The 24,618-nt window shown below is 38.2% G+C and overlaps 1 protein-coding gene across 1 annotated transcript in view; it reads left to right on the top strand.

Moving 5' to 3' along the window:
* The window catches only part of RABGAP1L (RAB GTPase activating protein 1 like), a 668,700-nt gene that overhangs the window by 374,275 nt on the left and 269,807 nt on the right, over positions 1–24,618 (top strand). The window contains 1 exon segment of the mRNA XM_044004805.1: positions 10,704–10,817. Within this exon segment, the coding sequence (XP_043860740.1) occupies positions 10,704–10,817 (114 nt within the window).

Consider the following 24,618-nt stretch of genomic DNA (forward strand, 5'->3'; position numbering starts at 1 on the left):
ACCCCCATTGCCCCACCCAAAAAAAAAAAAAGAAAAGAAAAGTCCGAATGAGGTAACGAAGAGTCAGACATGATAGGACTGAAACAACTCAACAACAACAACAACAACAACAACAAACAAGGATACTTGGCAGCCAAAAATAGCTAATGTAATCTTGGACTGCATTTAAGAGGCATAGCTTCCAGGAGGAGGAGTATGACAAGTCCATGGAATTCTGCCTTCATCAGATCCTATGTAAAATAGTGTGTCTTGTTCTAGACACCACAGGTTGAGAAAGGCATTTATAAACAGGAGGAGAGCAGACAGGATGGAGAAGAAGCTTGCGTCCTATGTGAGGACTGGGTTGAAGGACATGAGAGTTGACTTCAGGTACATGAGAGGGTAGTCTGGAACTTCACATTGGGATTGGAATGCAGCACGTCACTCATAGACCAGCTGACAGTGAACACAAATGCCATTCATTTTGCCAAAGCAGGCAAAAGCTATTTCAACAAGGACACAGAATTGATTAAGGTGGGCATAGTTTATTAGGTTCTGTGTTGGTCATGTTATATGCCATTGGTCAGAAATCTGATCAACTCTTTCCTCCTGTTGGGGGACTTAGGCCACCAAGACTCAAATCTTGATTTTTCCACTTATTAGCTGTATTCCCTTGGGCTAGTTGCTCACACCTCTATGGTCCTGAGTTCCTCATTTGTAAAATGAGGGTATTGGATGACATGACAAGTTTTGTTTGGGTTCTAAACCTTAGATCATCCTATGATCTAAGGGATAACAAATCTTACTGGTTACCAGGGAGAATTGGTGAGAAAAGAGAAGGTAACTATAGCCTCTAGACAGACCTTCTTGTTTCTGCTGTGCATGTTCCTGAATTATTAGGGAAAACAAAATTCTTTTAAAAAAATACTTCCTTGGAGGCAGCTAGGTGGCGCAGTGGATAAAGCACCAGCCTTGGATTCAGGAGGATGTGAGTTCAAATCCAGTCTCAGATACTTGATACTTACTAGCTGTGTGACCCTGGGAAAGTCACTTAACCCTCATTGCCCCGGAAGAAGAATAAGGAGGAGGAGGAGGAAGAGGAGGAGAAGAAGAACTTCTTTGCTTTTATCGCATTATACTGCTTTTTTCCAGTCCAACTAGTAGAATTCAGTATAGTAAAATTTCAACTATCTTGATTTATAACTTTTGAAGTATCATTATTGTGATGCAGTTCTGTACCTTTCCATTATTTATTAGGCTATTGAAAATAAGTCAGAGTTTTATCTATAAAACATTATAATTGAGAAGCCTTTAATAGGAAAAAAGTCTAATTCTTGCTTATTTCATCCTCAGTATAATTAAAAACTTGAAGCTATTTCAGTGATTAAAAAAAATTACCTTACAAAATGCTATATTTTAATATAAGAAAAAGAGAATTAATTTCCTTTTTCGAAAGAGATTCCTGTTTGTTTCCAGCAAAAAGCTGATCATATGAGTTATATAGTTCATCTAACACTTGTGGAAAGAAGGTTAATTGAAGAAGAGCAGAACATTTGCACACATCTCAGTGTTTAAAGATTGTTTTGATATGAGGTTAACAACTACAAGGTAAAACTCTCAGGCAATATTCACATTAGAGAATCTTTGGAATGACAAAATTGCATTAAAAATAGTATTAGAATTTTAATTTCCAGTGTCTGTCTTAAAGTCAAGTTTGCCATTTCATTTTTCAATAGTTGATTAAAAATTAACCTCAGATTATTTTCTTCCTTGTCCTTGAGTCCATTATTCAAGTTGAAGTCACACCAGAAAATAATTTATAGTTAATATTTTATCAGTTGAAAGCACAAGCTCTGGCAGGTTCTTCCAAGCCAGAAAAGATTGAAGGATGGGCCCACTTATAAGTCTGTTGTCCAAGGACCAGCCTAGCTACATTCAGAAAGGCACTTCACCATGTTGTATCTCACAAGTGTTATTTCAAAATCTTGCAGTTTTGTTTGTGTGTTTGTTTTTATTTATAGAAAAAATGGAATGTTGACCTTGTTGACTTTGCTTGGTAACAACATAAATTGTTCTAGCTACCAAGAAACAATAAGTATTATCAAGATTTAAAGATGAGGGAACCTCTCAGTGTGTTGTATAGATCCTTTTGGGAGATTTTATGGTGTAGCATTAGAGAAGATTCCCACATGATGAAAAGATGTGGAGAGCTTTACATCCTGAGAACAGCATCACATGCCAGTGAGCTCCTCACCAGCTGGCTATATTCCAGCCATCATCTGCATCTCCTCTCCATCATAATCTTGGACTTTATTCTTGGCTCCATTTTATCTGATAGGTGAGTGGTCATTCACCTTATCTTGCTTGGAATCAGGCCTATCCACCACTTCCTGGCCAACTCTACACTATGCCATGGGGTGGGGGTGTATTTCCCCCTCTTCCAGCTATTCTCTATGTATTGTCTTTCATCTTTAGAATGTAAGCTCCTTGATGTCAGGAACTATCTGTTTATCTTTACTGGTGGAGGGACTTTCTCTATTAATGAAGGTGAACTTTATTGTATAGAATTGTGGAGTTATGAGTTATCCTTAAAGCAACAGTATAGCGTCTCAGAGATGATGGAGGTCATTGCGTTCAACCCCCTGTATAAAGAGATTCTTCTTCAATACCTTGAATGAGAGGGAATTTTTCCCCTCACCTTTCTTTCTTTCTTTTTTTTGGTGAGGCAACTGGGGTTAAGTGACTTGCCCAGGGTCACACAGCTAGTAAGTATCAAGGGTCTGAGGCCAAATTTGAACTCAGGTCCTCCTGAATCCAGGGCTGGTGCTCTCTCTCCTGTGCCACCTAGCTGCCCCTCACATTTCATTTTTAAGGTACAACCTGTTTGTTGGCATTTATGACCAGCCCTTGATACTAGTTTAGAATTCTGGGATCAAGCAGAGTATGTACCGTCCTTCTTTGATATTCCTATTGAAAGTATATATTATATACATTTTGTTGAAAAGATTTTGATTTGGCAGAAAAAACTCTGAGGGATTTTAGTCCCAATTTTAGTCCTAATTAATTTAGTCCTAAATCTGTTTTATGTACATGTAAACTTTGCCAAAGTAATTTAACTTCCATACTACTTTTGAATAAGTTGGGAGTCTGAGTTACAGAAAGAAGGTTTTAGTTTGTTGAAACCTCAAGAAGAGATGATTGCTGTCCTTTTGTTCTTTAATCTCCCCACCGCCCCCCCCCCGAAAAAATACTGCCATCAATATATTGTACACAACATCAATATGTTGTATACAAACACCTGCATGTGTCTTTGCATGATAAGCCTTGGAATATTCATCATCATTTATGGCTGCATCTGGCAGTGTACAAAGTGGAACATAAAACATTTACCTTCATTAGTACCATTTACTGTTTTCTTTTCTCTCTTTTTTTTTTCCAACCAAAATTGATCAAGTTCTGTATGTGCCTTGTCACAATAAAGATGCATACTCTCTTCTGAATAAGGTGTAAGTAGAAAATCTGTCAGGAGGTGGGGGGAAGCAAACAGAAACATACTATTGAGTTGAAAATTTTGGTATGGTTTCTCCCTTTTCATTAGAGAAGACTTAACAAACATTTTAGGCTTCCAGAAAAGTAAGTTATAATTATTAACCCACGTATTGCCAAAAATAATTTTACCATTCTCCATTTATTAGACCAACTTAAATTATTTTGTTCCACTAAGTAGAGTTTATAATTGATATTTAGACCTATTGTGTCCTCCCCGGGACAAATACTTCTATTCATTTCTTTTCTGATTAGTAAAGTTGTGACCAGTGTAGTTTACACTCTCAGGTGAATAAAACCCACATCTTAATGTAGAGATGTGCTCTTTATGAAGAGTATAATACAAATCTTTCCTGGTTCAGTTAGGTGCATTTCAACAAATAATTATGGAATGACTTCAGTATGTAAGTCACTCTTTTGGGGGTGAAACAGAAATGAGTTTAAGACTTGTATGTTGTTCTTAAAAAGCTTGCAATTCATTTGGAAGGGAAAATGATGTGGAAAGAGGTATGACAAATACCTAAATAATTATAGTTTTCAAAAATGCTCCAATATGATTGAAAGTAACAATATTGTAGCATTTTAAATTCATATATTTTAATAGACTGTTTTGGCATTCATATCCAAATGTAGAATTATATATCCCAAGGGTTACTTATTCCAATGAAATTATTAAAATCTGTCTAGGAAGTACGCAATCTCTCATCCACTTTTTTCCTTAATGGGGAGAATTGTCTGTCACAAACTATCTCCTCCCTTGGTGGACACTGTAAGCAAGTCAGATAAAATATATCTCTGTAAATATACAAATTGTCCTCTTTCTGAAAATTTTCATCCCATAGATCTGCTGCAGTTTTTGAATGGGATTTCATGTATGTGAAAAAAGAGTAACCAGTAGATATAGGTTATATGGACCTTAAAAAAAGTCTTTTATAATGTGTACAATCATAGTTTAATTAAAATCTGAGTTAATGTAAGAGGGAAGAGTTTGTTTTGCTGTGGAAAGAAAAATGGCTAAATAAAAACAGGAAAGAAAGGATAGGGATAAATGGAGACATGATCAAAAATAGTAGTAGACAAAAGAAGCTCCAATGTTAATAGTGGAGTAGTAGGAGTCAGTGATAAAACAAGTTTTATATGCTGCTCCTTTTTGAAATTCTCTCTTCCTTTGACTATACTATACATATCCATTTACTTCTCCAGTTATTCCTTTCAATCCAGGAACTCCTCCTTTGGGGCTCTATTGGCTTGACTCCTACCATTCTCCAGCCATCTTTTCAACAGCCATCATCCTGGTACATATCTCATCCTCCCCCCTTTTACAGTTCTGGAACCATAATCGAATTGATTCTATCATTACCTCTGGAAGGGGTATGTCAGTTAACTCTGTGATGGTTCTACTCACCTGGCTCACATCCTTGTAATTTTCCCACCCCAAATGATCTTCTCTGGACATCATTACCCTGTGTGTGTTGTTTATCCCTATTGGAATGTAAACTCAGTGATCAAGAATTAAGTCACATATGAGCCAACTACTCCATCTTTGAATCAGTCTATAAACAAGAACCAATGCCAGATGCTGTGGTGTTCCTTCTAATTATCCATCTATATCACTGACCCAGGTGCTGGAATAGCTCTGGAAAACACAGTCTGGGACCACAGACAGAAGTACCTCAGGTGTATGTCTGAAGAAGCTGTTTTGCACTCAGGAATTCTTTCAGGATCCTGTCAAATGTAACCCCTTTGTAATGATCTTCCCTTATAAGGCTCTGGGGGTGAGGGGTTGGGGTTGGCTGCTTTTTGTCTTCCCCCACAAGCCTCTCTTTTTGCCTGTACTCACTGTTGATAGTTACTGTTGAGGCCTATATTGTTCTCTTGTCTCTTCCACCTTTAAGTCAATCCTTTGACCTTCAGAGCATTGCTAGCAATTTGCATGTCATGCCCAGAAAGCAGATTATTCCTAATATGATTTATTTGAGAAGACAGGGCTTGCTTTTTGCTTCAGTATTTCTCCAATTATGTTCAAACCTTTACCCATAATTCAAAGAATGAAAACTGGCAGAGATTCAAGGTTTTTCTGTTGCTGTTTTCAACTAATGATTTTAGTAGCATGCTTGAAACAGGAAGCTGCTTTTACATTTTCTCCTTTCCCTTTTGCAAAAATCAAGGCTGACTAAATCAGATCTACCCCTGTAAACCCATCTGTTTGCAAGGGACTGCAAGCAGACTCACTAGTAACGTTTCAGCATGGATCTGACAACAGTATGGAACTAAAGGAGGGGTCCCTGTGGAGTTCAAACAGAAAGCATGTTCTAAAGGTCAGCTTTTTAAAGGCCTAACATTAACTGTCAGCTGACCAATTGTGGCTAATAATAACCTGTCAATGATTATTTTGATAAACTACAACATGGCCTATAGTGTGTTAAGTTGAAGTTGTTATTTGTCATAGAATTTAAAGGTAGAGGGAGCTTGAAAGGCATTGTCTTCATTCTGTATGAGAAAATTTTAATCTTCAAGATAGAGGCCTTGATGCGTTATTTGACTTTCTTAGGGTCAAAAAGTAGATTTCAGACTTGAACTCAGTTCTTCTCTATCTAGTGCTTTTATGTCTGATATAGGAGCAAATTGCAGCTAATACTTTGGTTGAGGCACTGGGATGAGAAGAGCAGTGTTGTATTTTTGAAAACAGAATAAAGAAAAGGACAGTTAAATGACTGGAGAAAAGAATGTATGGCATGGTGGAAAGGATACTGGCTCTGGATTTAGAGGACCCGGATTCAAATCTTGACCAATGCTTACTACCTCTATGTCTTTGGCTAAGTTCTCTAATTTTTCTGGCCTTCATTTTCCTATTCTGTAAAATAGGAAATTGACTCAATGGCTCCTGAATTTCCATCTAGTTCCAGATATATGATCCTATAATCTTTTTATTTTTCTTTGAGATAATTGCTTTTATTTGTTGTTGTTTTTGTCTTATTCAGTTGTTTGTGACCCCACTTGGGGTTTTCTTGGCAAAGATCCTGGAGTAGTTTGCCATTTCCATCTCCAGCTCTTTTTATAGATGAGGAAACAGAGGCAATCAGGGTTAAGTGACTTCCTCAGGGTCACACAGCTATTAAGTGTCTAAGGCCAGATTTGAACTCAGGAAGATGAGTCTTCCTGACTCCAGGCCTGGTATGCAGTGAATATGATGTACTCCCTAGCTGCCCATTGCTTTTATATTCTATCCATTGATTAGGTCACATGGGAAAAGTCATTACAATTGAGCAACTTGGTTAACAATACAGAAACAACCATATCAAAGGAAATAGATGGAAATCATCCAGACTTCTCTTTTTAATCCTTGCTGGTGCTTCTGTGCTTCCCTTTACCCCCTTCAATAAATGAGTAGCTGATGATTCTCTCCAAGTGTCATAACAGTCTCTAAAGCAGCATGGATAAGTATGTCAGTGGTACAAATTCTTGAAGGATAGATAGCATAATACTTGGAGGACTAGAATTAGAAATTGAACCCACTTCTAAAAATGATCCAAAGTTAATCAAAGTGTTTGTCATACATTCTAGAAAGGGGTATTTAACAGATAATCTCAGTTCCCTTCTCTGTTGGAACATAGATTTTTATCACTCGTCAGATTGATATGTTTTTTAAAATAATCATTGAGTCTTGCGCTTCAACAATTTGGAAATTTTAAAAAATGAAGTAAAGTCTTTATAGAATGGTTTTGAATTCTCTCTGAGAATGATATGTGGATTCTTTTATTCTCAGGAATAGGCAGAATTCGACTCTTATGTAATTTTTGTCCCAGAAAGGCTGCAGGAAAGAGAACAGAGCCCCTGTGACCTTTCTTATTTCCATGTGAGTTAAATGGATGGTGGTAGCCTAGGAGAGGCCTGGCTTCACAAAATCATGATAGTAACGGTCCCCTTTCCCTCCTTTTTGTTGAGCATCACAACCTCCATTACCTCTCAGTCCCTAAAAACAGAATTCACAACAGCTACATGACCTTTGATAAATAGGGTCCTGTGCCTTCTGTCATTAATCCTCTTCCATTAAAAAAAAAATGTTTGTATACATGTTCCTTTTTTTAAAAAATAATTTTTCAGGGGCAGCTAGGTGGCACAGTGGATAGAGCACTGCCCCTGGATTCAGGGGGACCTGAGTTCAAATCTGGCCTCAGACACTTGACACTTACTAGCTGTGTGACCCTGGGCAAGTCACTTAACCCCAATTGCCTTACCAAAAAAAAATAATCATTTTTTCAGTTATTAAGCATTTATGTTTTTATTTCCCTCCAACCTTTTCCCACCCATTGGGGAAAAAAAGAAAAATAAAATGTATATGCTACTTTTTACATGGAGTGTGTCTTTCTATGTTTGGAGGTCAGGAAGGGAGATTATTTCAGAAAAAAATTGGAAATTTTAAGATGTCTAAAATCTTTAAAGTTTAGGATCACTATGAATCACTTGATACATCCCTATTATCATTAGTACATTAAATTGTGCTATATATCTAGAAGGTTTCAACATAAAAGATATAGAACCTACTGAGAAGAAATTTTTTTTAAATAGCTGTCATTTCTTTAGTACTTCAAGGTTTTCACATCTCTTTACGTATGTTATCTCATTAGAGCAGGTGGTTCACGGATCATATAAAAGAGAGCTAAGCCTCAGATATTCATAGTGGTAGTGGAGGGAGGTATATTCATCCTGCAGGAACATCAGCCTAAGTGCTTTTGAGGGTCACCAGAACCCAGTGATGTGACTTCCCACGGAGGAGGCAAATTCTGAGGCATTAAGTTACTGTTTCCTCTCCCTGATTCTTATGGACAGCACAGAGTAAATTTTTTAAAAATGTCATTTGATGTCATTTTGCAGATAAAGAAGTTGAGGCCTAACAAAGTAGAATGACTTGCCCAAAGTCCCACAGGTAGGAGACCCTCCCTCAATTCAAAACCAGGTCATCTGACTCCAAATCCATCTTGATGTCCACTGTTAGTCTGTTTCTTGGACTTTTAGAAGTATATGGGTAGGGGCAGCTAGGTGGCACAGTGGATAGAGCACCGGCCCTGGAGTCAGGAGTACCTGAGTTCAAATCCACACTTACTAGCTGTGTGACCCTGGGCAAGTCACTTAACCCCAATTGCCTCACTAAAAAAAAAAAGAAGAAGAAGAAGAAGAAGTATATGGGTGCTGTAGTGGATAGAGCAATGGATGTGGAATCAAGAAGACCTCAGTTCAAACCTGCCCTTAGATACTTAGTAACTTGTGTGACCCTGGCCAAGTCATTTCAATACTTTGTGCCTCAGTTTCATCATCTGTAAAATGGGGATAATATCTACCTCTTGGGGTTTTTGTGAGGATAAAATTAGATAATATTTGTAAAGCACTTTGCAAATCTTAAAGCTCTGTATAAATGCTATTGTTATTGTTGTTGTTATTACTATTCTAAGAGTGTGTTATCTTTCTTGACCTTCATTTTCATTAAAAATATATCTAGGGGGCAGCTAGGTGGTACAGTGGGTAAAGCACCTGAGTTCAAAGACAGCCTCAGACACTTGACACTTACTAGCTGTGTGACCCTGGACAAGTCACTTAACCCTCATTGCCCTGCAAAAAAATATATATATATCTATAAATATATAAAAGCAGTATAGCTAAAGTGCTTATTTGGTTGGCAAAATGGAAATAGAGAAGAGAATAGAGAAACAGGAATTTAAATTGTACTTGTCCTAACTTCAGTGAAGTTCCAGGCATTATTCCCTGGAGCACCTGAGTATGTGCAAAGAATATATAAATGTCCAGATAAGCTACAGAGAGTCTTAAAAAGTAACCCTGAAAGAGGAAATTTAGTCAAGGGTAGTTAGATTTGGTGATCTCTAAGGTGCCTTCATAGTCTAAGTTTCTACAATCTAAGGAGGCTAAGTAAATTCCCATGATGCCATGCTCCCCAGGCAAAGTTTCTAAGATCTTCCAGGCTGTTCCTGCCATTTCCTGATAAAACTGTTACCCTTCAGACCACTGCCTCCTGATATAGTGCCACTTTGGGTGAATAATGTTTTCTTCCATCAGCTTTTCAGGCCAAACATAAATGAAGGTTATTATCGTAAAAGATGACCTCCTTTCACCTACTAGGAAAAACTGGAGCAATAAAAACATGACCCTGTCTTTCTGAAAACACATTTCCCATACTTGGGGCTTATACTATACCAAATAAAACAAAGTCTGAATACTTAAGCACTCTTCTAATTTTAAAATGAAAATAACTTCAAAGTCTTTCCCCAAAGCCATTTTTATTGGCCTGCATAGATTCTTTCTTTTTCTCTTGCAAGTAGAAACTCACTCTGTCTCATTACATAAGTTGAAACCACTAAAGAGCCGTTTGACTTTGGTTTTATTGCAAGCCAGAAGGGATATTTTGTCTCCTGTGTACTCCTGTAAGCAGGCAGAATTTCCTTAAAACTTATTTGCAATATTTTGGGTGCTTGCTGGCAAATATAGAGCTTTGCAGTCTGTTTCCTTTTTTCCACTAGACGATATAAGATCTAATTACCACCCAGCATGAAGCAGAAGCTGAGTTGAAAAGAGATTGGAGGAGAAGACATTGGCTTAACTCATAGTTGATCAGCTGTCCCCATCTTTTCTTGATTTTCTGGGCAAGAGAGAATAAGAATTAAAATTCATTAAAGAAACTCACATCTTCAAAACTCCCTTTTCTTTTGTTTAAACCTGAGAAAGGGATATAGTCAAATGTTTATAGATAGAAGACATTAAACAATGTTTTAAATGTGCAGTTAGCACTCTTTTGATGCTGGCTAGAAACGTGTGGAATAAATGCATCTACCAGGGTTACTAGAAGGAGTCAGAGCCTATTTTTTTGACATTCAGACAGATACAATAACCAACATTTCCAAGAATAACAGAACAGCAACTGAATGAGTAATCGTCTCCTACTGGGCTTAGCATGGCACCCATATTGGAACTTTGGGAGCCTGTCTTTCTGAAAAATATCACTTTGTTTTTCTTAGGCAGATGTCATCTTCTATAGGAGCTAGTATGCCTTATTTTTTGGAGGGTTGAAATGACTAGATTGTTAACCTGATATAATCAATTGGGCGGCCATAAGGATCTTTTGATGTTTAGGGCAATTTAATGTTTGTGGTCTGCATTTTTTTTTTTAGGACTCAGCCCAGGAGAGTGTTATAACACGAGACATTCATCGAACATTTCCCGCACACAATCACTTCAAAGACACTGGAGGAGATGGTCAAGAATCCCTTTATAAAATCTGCAAGGTACAGTCTCTCCATTCTAATTTTCCTTCTTACAAAACAAAAATAAAGGACTGTTTTCCAAGTCCACATCCTGAGTTCTACAGATTCACTCTCTACTTAAGAATTGTTTTATTTCCTATTGACAACTTTGGTGTGTGTAATATTAATAATCAGTGGATACCCAATATTTTCATCATGTTTTCCCTGTGCTACTCATGTACCCTCAAGGCCTGGTCCCCAGATATGGGTGCTCTTGATTTGAAATTCTGCCTTATGTGAGCTAGAGATGAGATGAGCCAAAGATTCTTTCAATACTGAAGTAGAAAAACAAAACAAAACACAAAGAATTACCAGCTGGCTCTCCCCTTCTGGAAAAGATACATAAGGATATCGGGCAGTCAGTCAGCAAGTGTTTATTAAGCGTTTGTTATGTGCCAGTAACTGTGCTAAGTACTGAGCATACAAAGAAAGAAAAAAACAAAACCTTGGTTCCTGATTCTAAGGAGTTCACAATCAAATGGGGGTGACAGCATGCAAACAACTATGTATATTGTCTGTCTGTCTTATTCTCTCTCTCTCTCTCTCTCTCTCTCTCTCTCTCTCTCTCTCTCTCTCTCTCTCTCTCTCTCTCTCTCTCTCTCTCTCCCCCCCCCCACTCTCCATCCTTCCCTCACTGCCTTCCTTCTTCTCTCTGTCTCTGTTTCTTTCTCCCTATCTCTCTCTGTCTCTGTTTCTCTGTTTCTATCTTTCTGTCTCTTTGTCTACACACATACACACACACACACACACACACACACACACACACAGAGCAAATAGGAGGTAATTTCAGATGGAAGGTACTAGTAATGGGGGGGAAGAAGAGAGTAGTGGGGGAATGAATAGGAGTCCAGGAAGAGCCTTTTGAAGATGGGGGAGGGGGGGAAATAAATAAATTAATTAAAGAAAAAAAAAAGATGGTGGGATTTGAACTAAGCCTTGAAGAAGGCCAGGGAAACCAGGAGGAGGAGGTGAAGAGGGAGAGAAAGTGATGGCAACTGAACCATCTTCATTTTTTTACCCACAGGTAAGAAAAGATAAAAGATTAGGCTGACTTTTTTGTTTCTGAAAACCTCTCATCTACTCTGGTAATATCGAGTTCCTCTGACCTGTCTTCATTCTAATTTGATGTTTTGTTAGGAAGTGCCTCTCTTCCCTCTCATTGTTAGAATGCCTGCAGAAACAGTTTTCAAACTTTACATTTTGATCCGCCTGAAAACGAAAGCATGCCTGCCAGCATTTTAATATAATAGCATAGCCTGTGGCAATGTTGCTCATTGCTGTCCTTCAAAAAATCTCATATCCTAAGACTCTATAGCATGTGCAAACTTATCTTCCTTATCCTTCAGCATATAGTAAAGGATACGTGATTTCATCAGTGTGTGGGAATTCCTGCGATGGGAGCTCCCTCTGTGACATCATTGACAAATCCTAAAACATTGATAAGACACAGAGGTTGTGACTTGGCCAATTTTTCTGTGCAGTGTCGGAGATGGTATTTTGATGCACGTCTTCTGGATTTGCAACCTAGCTTTCTAGGCACCATTCCACACTGTCTTTTATAGATAAAAGAATAAATAAGGGGCAGCTAGGTGGAGCAGTGGATAGAGCACTGGCCCTGGATTCAGGAGGACCTGAGTTCAAATCTGGCCTCAGACACTTGATACTTCCTAGCTGTGTGACCCTGGACAAATCACTTAACCCTCATTGCCCTGCCCCCCCCCCAAAAGAATCAATAGAAAATATTCCTGAAACCCTATATTAACCAGCAATTTTATCCTTCACCCTTCCAATAGGTTACCAGATCAACTAACAATTGACCTTATTTTAAGGACTCAAGTTAAGCTTTTAATCAGTAGTAAAGTGACCAGAAATCAGTTAGCAGCAGGTAGGAAAAAAAGAAGGGGACCTGGTCAATTCATTAAATCAGTAATCAATTAGTAATTGGCTTGTAAATAATCAAAAATTGGTATTTCTTTTGAAATATGACCTTTCAGTGGTCAGTCAGTTTGACTTTTAGATATAGTTTTCTGTATGGGTGGATATTATTTTAAAATTACATTTAGTAATATGTCTGCTTACCCTTGTTAATTGAGTAGAATTAGAATTTAACCCCTGGCAAAAAAAGATCTCAATGAAGAATGTAGTATTTTCAGTGTTGGGTCATTCCTGCTTTTTTCAGTGCTTTTTTGAGAAAAATCCTGGCCATTATGAAGGATAATAGCATAATTATGAATATACTCTTCTGAGAGATCTTTTTATATGGGGATGTATCATCCAGAGCTAGAAATATACAAGTGACTAAAACTGAAGAGCATACTGACCTCTCTTTAGAAGGCAAGAATACAGTGTGTTTCACAAAAAAAGATTCCCTATGACACTATCAAAAAAAACATGCAAGATAGCACTACTGTGGAGTAAAATTATTTTGAAGACATTTTTTAAGCTTGCTTTTAAAAAATCCCAATGAAAGCAAGATATCCCAAACTATTTATTTAGCCTACAAGTTTTGTTTAAAAACCATCCATTTTTGGCTTCAAATTGAACACCATTCTGTGAATATCTTGGCTTATAATACAGGGAATCACATTTTTGTTTGTTTTAGACATTTACACTCATTCCTGTTTTCAGAGATGGACAACTAGGTGGCACAGTGGCTAGAACACTGGCCCTAAAGTTGGGAAGACCTGAATTCAAATGTTACCTCAGATACTTACTAGATGTGTGTCCCTGGACAAGTCACTTAACCCCAGTTGCCTTAAACCTCCAGGTCCATCTCCAGTCGTTGTGATATGTATTTTTCCACTGGACCCAGATGACTCTGAAGAGAGAGTGAGGATGGTGACTTTACACAGCCTTCCCTCATGCATATCCAATATACTGCAAGTCATGATATCACCCTGATGTCATGGTCCTCTTTGAGAACAAAGGACAAAAACAACAACATTATCAAAGGATGATTGTTCACTATTCTTTGATTGATAATTAGATAGTTGACTTGGGCAGCTAACAGGGACCATGGATAGAGAGCCAGGTCTGGAAGATTCATCTTCCTGAGTTCAAATCTGGCCTCAGACACTTACTAGCTGTATGACTGTGGGCAAGTCACTTCCCCCTGTTTGCTTCAGTTTCCTCATCTGTAAAATGAGCTGAAGAAGGAAATGGCAAACCACTTTCTTTGCCAAGAAAACTCCAAATGGGGTCATGAAGACCCAACTGAACAACAACAATGAAAAAAGAAATAGTTGCTACCAAAACTAAATTTGAGGTGGCCCATAATAGAGACAATATATACAGTGTCCTTAGAATGATCAAGAAGATACTGGAAGAATTCCAATTACATAAAGCTTGAGAAATAGCTCTAGTTTTAAGGATGGAAGAGTCTGACATTGGAGTTGGAAAAAAGTTTTTTATGGGCCCTGGTGAAATGAGAAATGATCTGAGCTATCAGATAAGAGGGAAGACTGTTAAAAACTTGCTGTCATGTTTTAATGGGCTGTCACTTCTAGTTTCTTCTCTTAATCTCATCTTCCGACTAAAAGGAAATCAAGACAGTTCAAAGCTTCTTCTGTTGTCATGAATTTGTGTGAGGAAGTTGAAAATCTTAAGTCAAAAAATTTAGGGCTGAAAATAGTATCAAGAATTTGGAGAAGTTTTCTGCAGCTACTAAAGGGCTAAGTTTAACTTTTTGCTTCTGGTTTTTGCTAGCCAATCACACATATCAAAATGGCACTGGGGGGGCAGCTAGGTGGTGCAGTGGATAGAGCACTGGCCCAGGAGTCAGGAGTACCTGAGTTCAAATCCAGCCTCAGACACTTAACACTTACTAGCTGTGTGACCCTGGGCAAGTCACTTAACCCCAATTGCCTCACTAAAAAAAAAAAATGGCACTAGGGGAGTTAGGCAAGAAGGAACAAACCACTGCTTAGCAGGATTTGTTTTTGTTTTGCTTTGTTTTATCAGTTGACTTGAACCCTTGCTGAAATAGGACTTCTTATTAAAAAGGTATCTGTACAACTTGGACAGGTTGTATCTCACAAAACGAGAAACTGCATGTATCTTATAATGTAGCCAGTTTGTAATACCAATGATTATAGTACAGATAAAGCATTTGATATTTTCATGAGCTGGGTCATGTGAGAAATATTATAACCTTTTGAATATGTGCAAACTGAGGCCCAGAGAACTTAAGTGACTTTCTCCCACAATCATATAGCTAGTAAGTGGTAAGAATCAAGACTTGGGCCCAAGTTTCTGACTCCAATTCCAATGTCTTTCCTAGTATTTCCAGTCATCTCTACTTATATATTAAGTGTGGGGCATTTGCTTTATAGCTAGTGCTCCAAAGGATTTCTACTGTCATTTGGAAGATTTTTTTGCCTAATTGTCCTCATTAGGTTTGCATGATTGCAACTGAAAACAATGGGGTAGTATTTCCTGGTCTATTTTCAGGTCTACACCTCTTCATAAGTACGCCATGAGTCCAGCCTGTCAAAGCAATTGGCAAAAATATTGTGCTCAACATCATAGATTGAAGTGACCTGTCATGTACCATTTAATTTGAGGCATGTTGCTTTTTCTCATGTTCTGATTAAAGCAACTATTTTTTTAAAAAGAGGCTACTGCTGTGACTTTAATAGTGGGAACTGAATATATTTCAGGGAAATCAATAACCTGGTTTTTCTAGGTTAATAATTTGATTGTACAGTGGTTTGAAAAAAAACAAAAAACAAAAATAAACCCACCTTTCTTTCCCCACATTGCTTCTTTTAGCAAACTATATTTATTTCATCATTACCACCAAGGTAAATGTTGCATTTCTGGCCATGACCACTGTTGGGTGGGCTTTATGATTCTGGAATATGAAAATCATCATTAGGTTTTCTAGCTTCAGGTATAAACACAAATTGTATTTATCTCATTTATATTTTTGGGTCTCACCTGGCATTTCTAGCAATAGATATGAATTATTTTTTACCTCATTGATTTTTTTTTATTTTGGTTCTTTATCTACCTGATTTAATATAGATCTCACACCAGGGGCACTTAATTGTCCTTGAATTTGATGGCAGTAGTTGCTACACATAAAAAAGGCATTCGTGACCATTTGTCCTTTCCCATTGTCCACCTCAAGTGTCACTTAGTGTTACCAGGATACAAACCTCTTCCTCTTGTTAATTCATTTGGATCTTGTATGGCACCACCAAGCTGGCAGTATGTTGGATAATTTAGGCCATTAACAAATTTGTACTCTCTTCTAACTTATTAGCTCAAATCCCTCATTCAAATTCATTAAATATTAATTATCCAATGAACTTGAGACCCCATTTTCCATTGATTAATCAATCAACAAGTATTTATTAAGTATGTACTATGTGTACAGTGCTAGTCATTGAGAGTAAAAGTACAAAGAATTCAACAATCCCTATTCTAAAGGAGCTCCTGTTCTAGTGGGAGACACAATAAATACATTAAAAAGCAAGTAAAGAGGGACAGCCAGGTGGTGCAGTAGATAAAGCACTGGCCCTGGATTCAGGAGAACCTGAGTTCAAATCTGGCCTCAGACACTTGATACTTACTAGCTGTGTGACCTTGGGCAAGTCACTTAACCCTCATTACCCTGCAGTGGAGGGAGGGAGGGAGTGCACTAGAAATTGTAAGGAATCAGGAAAGACTTCCTGAAGATGATGATGCTTATACAACAACTTAAAGAACTACTCTTGTTTATGTATTTAAATAAATATGAAAACACACACACATAGAATGTCCCAAAAAGTCTTAATGAAGTTTTAAACTATAATAAGTTTGTTAAAGAGTATTTTGGGTTTAACTAATGTCACTACCAAAGTCTCCTCTAACCCTCAAAATATTAGTTGTTTATTCCTCTGCACTTGTCTGGAACCTCAGCCTTAAATCATTCACCTCACTTCAGACAATGATCAAAGTCAATTAAGCATCTTCATTTTTCTCTTTAGGACTAGCCCTTTCCCTTTGCCTTTTCTTCAGGAAACACCCTTCTATATACTTGACTGCTAACTCCACAACAATCATTTTATAAAGTTTTTTTAAATAGGATTTCCTTAAAATAACCCTTATGAAAGTAGTTCTCATAAGAAAGAAGGCCTTCTTTACCTTCTCTCTTGATTGCAAAGTTCTTTATAGACTTTTGCGGATTACAGATAAACACTAACTTCATAGAGAGAGAGGTACTTCATTCACATTGTCATTTTTTCCACTGGGTTTCCATTGTTGTTCTTGTTGTTTAGTTGTGATACCAGTTGGGGTTTTCTCGGAAAGATGCTGGAGTGGTTTGCCATTTCCTTTCCCAGCTCAATTTACAGATTAGGAAACTGAGGCAAACAGAGTTAAGTAACTTGGCCAAGTTCACAAAGCTATTAAGTTCTGGGAACTTCTGTTGGGAAAATGAGGCTTTCTGATTCCAGGTCTAGTAGTCTATCCACTGCACCACCTAGCTGCCCCTGGTTTTTCTTAGATCCCCACAGATCACAGATAACACAGTGCCCTATGTCTGTAGCTAGAAGGGCTTAACATCAGCCTGTTTTTTCAACTCTTCTTCAAGTTTTCAGTCCATACTGTCTTCTCCCAACATTCTGTTGAAGCTTTTAAAACCATTTAATAGGGGCAGCTAGGTGGCGCAGTGGATAGAGCACTAGCCCTGGAGTCAGGAGTACCTGAGTTCAAATCCAGCCTCAGACACTTAACACTTACTAACTGTGTGACCCTGGGCAAGTCACTTAACCCCAATTGCCTCACTAAAAAAAACAAAACAAAACAAAACAAAACCCATATAGTAATAATATCTGTGGTTTTTTTATACAGCTGGCTAAAGTAGAGATTGCATTTGGTTATTGGGCCCTACAAAAATAGTGTTAGGTGAAACAGTATAAAATGGGCAGCTAATTTAAGGATGAATGTTATAGAGGAGTTATGTTCTTGGGTGGCCAAAATTTGAAATAAAAATACTTAACATAGGTCTTTAGTAAGTATAAATTTGAGAACTGATGTGCCACTAACTAGAAAGAATTCATCGGTGTCATATAATCTTGGTTTGGCCTAAGTTTGGATGAGTTTTAGGCAGTTACCTTATTTTACCACTGTTTTCCATTTTAATGTGAGAAATTATTTTGGCTTCCCGAAGATGATCCCCTCTCCCTCCCTCCCTCCCTCCCTCTCTCTCTCTCTCTTTTTGGTGAGGCAATTGGGGTTAAGTGACTTGCCCAGGGTCACACAGCTAGTAAGTGTCAAGTGTCTGAGGCCGGATCTGAACTCAGGTCCTTCTGAATCCAGGGCTGGTGCTTTATCTACTGCACCACCTAACTGCCCTGATGATCCTCTCTTTACCAGAATATCTACTAGTTATTAAGGAACTTTGTTGGGCAGGTGGATTCCAGGTCCAGGGATTGGTCAGGTATTATGCTACACCAAATCCTCCTACTTAAGTAGCTGGTATTTCTCCTGTAGTTGACATCTGGTCAACATTGGTTGCCAGTAGAATCATGGGAAAACATCCCAGTAGTAGGAACTATCACAAATTATTCTTTTTTTTCCCACGAGTTATTCTAACTTGGTAATAATGACCCCTTCAGTGAAGATCATGGTCTAACTTGCATTGGGAGGAAATCTTGAAATTAATAGATTTTACTTTGTATTTACTTAACATATCATATCTCCTTATAGCATTTAAGGTCCTTCAGGGCAGAGGCTGTTTCTTTACTTATTTCATGGTAAATCATTGAATTGAATTAAATGATATGTTATTGCTATTATCTTGAAACTTTATTGGTATGTCCAACAACAAGTCTTTATTAAGTGCCTCCTATGTGCTAGTTACTGTCCTAAGTACTGGGGATACAAAGAAAGGCACAAAACCCAGTACGTATTCTCAAGGAACTCACAGTCTAATGGGGAGATAAGATGCAGACAACTATGTACAAATAAGCCACATACAGGATTACTTGGAGAGAATTAACAGAGGGACGTCAAGAGCACTATGTTGTATCGAGAAATGTTTCTTGTAGAAGGTGGGTTTTTAGCTAGAATTTGAGAGAAGCCAAGAGGCAGAGATGAGGAGAGAAAGCCTTCCAGAAAGGGGGTTCACAGGGAGAATGCACAGACACTGATGGAGTATCTTTTGTGAGCAATTCATATCATTATAGGCTTAGGCCCAGAAGAGATCTTAAAGAGTTATTTAGTCCAACCTCCTTCTCATTTTACAGATGAGTCCAAGAAAGGATAAGTGACTTTAGTCTAGGTGACTCAGTGGGTCCAACACCAGGCCTTTAGTCAAAAAGATCAGAGTTCAACTATGGCCTCAGACACTTTCTAGCTGTGTGACCCTGGGAAAGTCATTTAACCTCTGTTTGCCTCAGTTTCCTCATGTTTAAAATGGGGCCAATAACAGCACCTACCTTCCAGATTGTTGGGAGGGTCAGATGAGATAATATTTGTAAAGTTTTTAGCAAAGTGCCTGACACATTTTTGTTGTTGTTGAGTTGTTTTAGTCATGTCTACATCCTTGTGAACCCATTTGAGGTTTTCTTGGTATAGATTCTGGAGTGGTTTGCCATTTCCTCCTCCAGTTCATTTTACAGATGAGGAAACTGAGACAAACTAGGTTAAATGACTTTACAAGGGTCATACAGCTAGTCATTGTCTGACACCAGATTTGAACTCAGGAAGATCTGGCTTCCTGACTCCAGCCTGGTACTCTATTCATTGTGCCAACTAGCTGCCTGGCACATAGTAGCACCTGATCAATGTTCCCTTCCCCTTGTATTGGAGACAAGCCAACTATTTCCTTTGATTGGTTTGCCTAAGGATGATACTTAGGGTATGAACTTGAATGACTGGCGAAAAGACAGCTAAACAATATAATATAGTTTCCACCAGGTTCTGAAAGAGGAGACACCAATAAGGAAATGTCATCTAATATCTTTTTAAAACCATAGATGTTGTTCCTTTTTGGTTCCTGATAGGTCATTAGGCAAGTGGCTTATTCCATTCTCTTCTATTACCCTCTCCCCATTTATGTGTGTGCGTTTGTGTGTGTGTATGTGTATATTTATGTGTGCGTGTGTGTGTGTGTGTGTATATATATATATATATATAAATGCATTATTTCATAATGTAAACATTATTTTCTCATTTTCTCCTGACCTATTATGTCCCATGAGGTTCTTTACTAATGAAAGGGATGCATAATTAAAAGAGTTTGAAGACCACTGATCTCAAATATCATACCTACCAATGAAGAGTCTTTCCATATTTTGTAAGCTAGTCTTTGAACAGGTACCCCAGTGTTTGGCTGGGACCATGCTAGAAACCTTTTCAGCCCATTAGAACTTAGCGTAGCTAACAGTCTGCTGGAAGAATCTTTAAAAACCTAGGGTTATCTCCATGCCACATTGTTATTGGGATATTTCATATTATAACATTTTATACTGGAGCAGAATGGATGTCAAGGGGGGGTAGAATCACCCCTGATTTCTCATAGCCTTCAATCTCATGTCACTTCAGTGACCAACATCATTTTTTTTCTCCCTTCATCTTAGTTTAAAAGAATCCTCAATATCCTCAGCTGTACATTTCACTATGGTTGATCCAAGATCATCTATGTTTTCAGGTCCAATACCTTTCATTTGTGTGGATGATCAAAGTTGACTGTATTTCCAAGGTTCTTAGATTTAATTTAAATTTCATCCATGGCAGAAAACAGCAGCTTAACCACTCCTGAATATGAAATAAAAATGAGAAAGATATACTCTCCGCGAACTGTATAAATTGTATTTTGACAATGATTAATTTGAGGATCTTTTTTTTTCATACTTTAAAATTTAATCTTCATTATTCACATTTTCTCCATCACTTTATTAAGGATAGACAGTCAACAAAACAATAAATCAAGCTCTGATTGTGTAGCCTCACTTCTACCTATTTGACTTCCTTTAGATCCCAACCAAAATTCCACCTTCTACAGGAAGGCTTCCCCAACCCTTCTTAATTCAGAAGCTATATCAGTTATTTCCTATTTATACTGTATGTAGCTTGCTTTGTATATATTTGTTTGCATGTTCTCTCCCTCATTAGATTCTAAGGTTCTTGAGGGCACGGACTATCTTTTACTTGAGGATCTTTTAAAGATTTGTTAAACATTAATTTCTTTATTCTTAGTATTCCTCTAAGTTGTTTTTCCAAGGGTGCTGCTCAGTGCCAGAAATCTTTTTACTATATAATGGACATATGAAAGATCAGGTTTTCACATAGACTTCATTAGTTGTCTTCTAGCCCCAAAATGTAAAAATAAAGGAATTCTGTTGCTTGTTTTCTAGGAAGGTAACTAGGATAAAAAGGCAATGTGTCCAAACTTTTGGTAACCCTTCTCCAACCCAGTATAATACAGATATGTATGACAAAGGGGCTTGTAGTTTCTTTCTGTGTGTGTGTGTTTTGTTTTATAGACACACACACACACACATATAGTTTAGAATTTGCCTTTTATGAGCTGATTTCTGATAGTTGTAAACTTTATTATTGTTCCAGCAAAGGATTCTTTTTTTGCTCTCTTGTTTTAATTTACATATTAATAAGATAGCCCTTCTGTGAATCCGTCCTCAGCTGAGAAACTGTAAAGTGATTTTCAAATATGGATTTTTCTTCTGAGACTGTACCAGGGAAAAGGTCAAGTTTCTGAGGCTCAGTGCTGGAAAGAGAATGAATGATTTGTTATGCTATCAAGTGTGCCTGAAGAGATTTTAGAAACTTCTCCAGGCTCTCAGTCAGAAGTCCCACAAGAGCTTTTCTGAGATGGCTTTGTACTTTCTGTGGAGTGGGCCTATTCTTTTGCCTGGAAGGCTAATTGCAGCCATCACACTATTACTAGGGGAAAGAAGAGAAGAGGGTGGGATTAAAATGGAGATAAAAATGGAAGGCAGAAATAAAGGGATTGGTATAAATCCTAAGGGTTTCATTGTAGTCACTACTTTTGGAAAGTAAGATTAATTTGAAGGAACAGAAGTGAGGCAGCTGAGCAGCTCCCTCTACAATTGAGAAATAAGGGAATAAAAACGTAGCCTGGTTGGGATTGGGGGGGGGGGACAGGGGGAGCATGGCAGACTGAGAAAATGATACTACTCCTGTTTTCTTCTAAAGCTGACTTTTCCTAAAACAATGATAATAGCTCATATTTCTTTTCCTTTTTTTGTGAGGCATTGAGGGTTAAGTGACTTGCTCAGGGTCACACAGCTAGTGTCAAGTGTCTGAGGCCAGAGTTGAACTCAGGTCCTCCTGAATCCAGGGCCAGTGCTTTATCTACTGTGCCACCTAGCTGCCCCAATAACTCATATTTCTATGGCACTCTAAGTTTATAAACAGTTTCCCTATCAGTATAGTTTTAGGTAAGGGCGTACACAAAGTCATCAACTTTCTTTGCTCTGGTACAGATAATCAGCTCTCAGCTATTAGCCAGTCTATTCTTCAGTTTGTAGGAACTTTCTTTCATTTTCTCCTTCTTGCTGACTAATTGGGCTAGAGCTATTAATGTCTTTTAAGTGTTGGATCCAACTTCAGGAATACCAAAATTGGAATCCCAACTTGGACAGGTTGCTAGCTCTGTGCCAGCAATTACTCAACAAACATCGATGAAATATCTCCTATAAGGCCCTATGGATAAAATGAAAAAAATGAGACAATCCTTGTGGTCAAGGAGCTAACATTCTACCAGGGGAAACCATACAATTAGATATATGATGCATACAAAGTAAATATGAGATGGGGGGGGCAGCACAGAAGGCACTAATAGTTGGGGGTTTAAGGAAAAGCTTCATGAAGGAAGATGATGCTTGAGCTGAGCTTGGAAGGAAACCAGGGGTTCTCAGGGGATGAAGTGAGGAAGGAAAGAGGGTGTTCCAGCAATGGCAGACAGTCTTTGTGCAAAGACATGGAGACCGGAGATGAAAGGTGATTCAAACACAGTCACTTTGGCTGGATGGTGGAGTGTTTGAAAGGTAGCACTGTTGTTGACCACGGCCGACCAGGTCCATCTAATCGCTCAGGTTTGATATTGGAACAAAAGGAACCATTGTTAGAAATGACTGTCATGTAGGAAAAAGGAGATTTACTTGGTCATGGCAGCGGATGATATGATATTCATAAATCATGTTCAGGGAGGATTCAGCTGAGTTCTGCTGCTGTGCCCCACTTTATTACCCTAGCTGGGCCAGCATTAGCTCCCAGCTGAAGCGCCTGTATGGCTCTGTATTCTCAGGCTAAGGAAGCCACTTTGGTGGTCAGAGCTTTAGACCCCTGAGCCAGTGAAATCTTGGGGTTGGTTTTAATGCCTTTTAGGGTCAAAGTTGCCTAGTAGGGCCCACCACAATTTCACAGTAAGCCTGGAAAGACAGACCAGCATCAGGCTGTAACGGGTTTTATATGACAGATAAAGTAGGTTGTACCTTATCCCAGAGGCCATAGTGAGCCTCTGGAACTTCTTGATCAGGGGATTAAGGGTTAGACTTGTACTTAAGGGGTATTGCTTTAGGAGCCCCGTGTGGAGAATGCTTTGAAGGTAGGGGAACTTGGAGACAGGGAGATCGATTTAGAAGCCGTTATAGTTATCCAGGTGAGTAGGGATGAACAAGCAAACTTGAAGGATGATCATATCTGAGAAGGGCAAAGCAAACACGTGCAGGACACATTTAGGAAGTAAAACTGGAAGCTGGTTGGTTTGGGCAAGAGAGGCTTAGGAACAATGTGAAAGTTTGAGGATGATGCTGAGGTTGCAAACTTTTGTGAATGGAAGGGTAGTGAAGTCCTCAACAGAAATAGGCAAGTTTGGAAGAGGGGCACATGTGTGTGGGGCAGAGCTAGGGAATTCTGTTTTGGACATAGTGATTTTCAGATTCCTACAGAGCATCCAGTTGGAAATGTCCACTCAGAAGTTGTTGATACAGGGTCGGAATTCAGGAGAGACAGTAGGGCTGGATATATAGATCTGGGGAGTCCTTTGCATTGATAATACTTGAACCTATGACACCTTAAGGTATCATCAGTAGAGGACATTGAGAAAGAAAAGGGCCTAGGATAGTCTTGGAGTTCATCTATAGTTAGAGGGCAGGAAATAGATTAAGAACCAACAAAGGAGACGTAGAAGAAAAGGTCAGATAGAAAGAAATGGGATAGCATTGCCATGAAAACCAAGAGAATGTATCCAAGAGAAGAGGTATCAACAGGGGTCAAATGCTGTGGAGAGGTCAAGAAGGATGAAGACTGAGAATATACTATTGTATTTTGCAGTTAAGAGATGAAGACTGAGAATATACTATTGTATTTTGCAGTTAAGAGATGATCATCACCAGTAAAAGAGCTTCTGTAAATATTTGTGTTCATATAAATCTTCTTCTTTCCTTTATCTCTTTGGGATAAAAGCCTACCAGTGATATTTCAGGGTCAAAGGGTATGCATTGTTTATTAACTTTTTGGTCATAGTACCAAAGTGGTTCCCCAGATGAGTACACCAATACCCAGCTCCACCAGTGGTGCATTAATATTACTTTTCCTATAACAACATTGGAAAAATGAACAACTTGATTATTCTCATCAACGCAAAGACCAGCTATGATTCCAGAGGACCAGTGATGAACAGTGCTACCCACTTCCTGACAGAGAAGTGATAGACTAAAAAGACATACAATTTTGGATACAGCGAATGTGAGAATGTCTTGCTTCATTATGTATATTTGTTACAAGAGGCTTTAGATTTTTTCCTTTT

This window comes from Dromiciops gliroides, chromosome 4 (genome assembly GCF_019393635.1).
Source record: "Dromiciops gliroides isolate mDroGli1 chromosome 4, mDroGli1.pri, whole genome shotgun sequence".
NCBI lineage: Eukaryota > Metazoa > Chordata > Mammalia > Microbiotheria > Microbiotheriidae > Dromiciops > Dromiciops gliroides.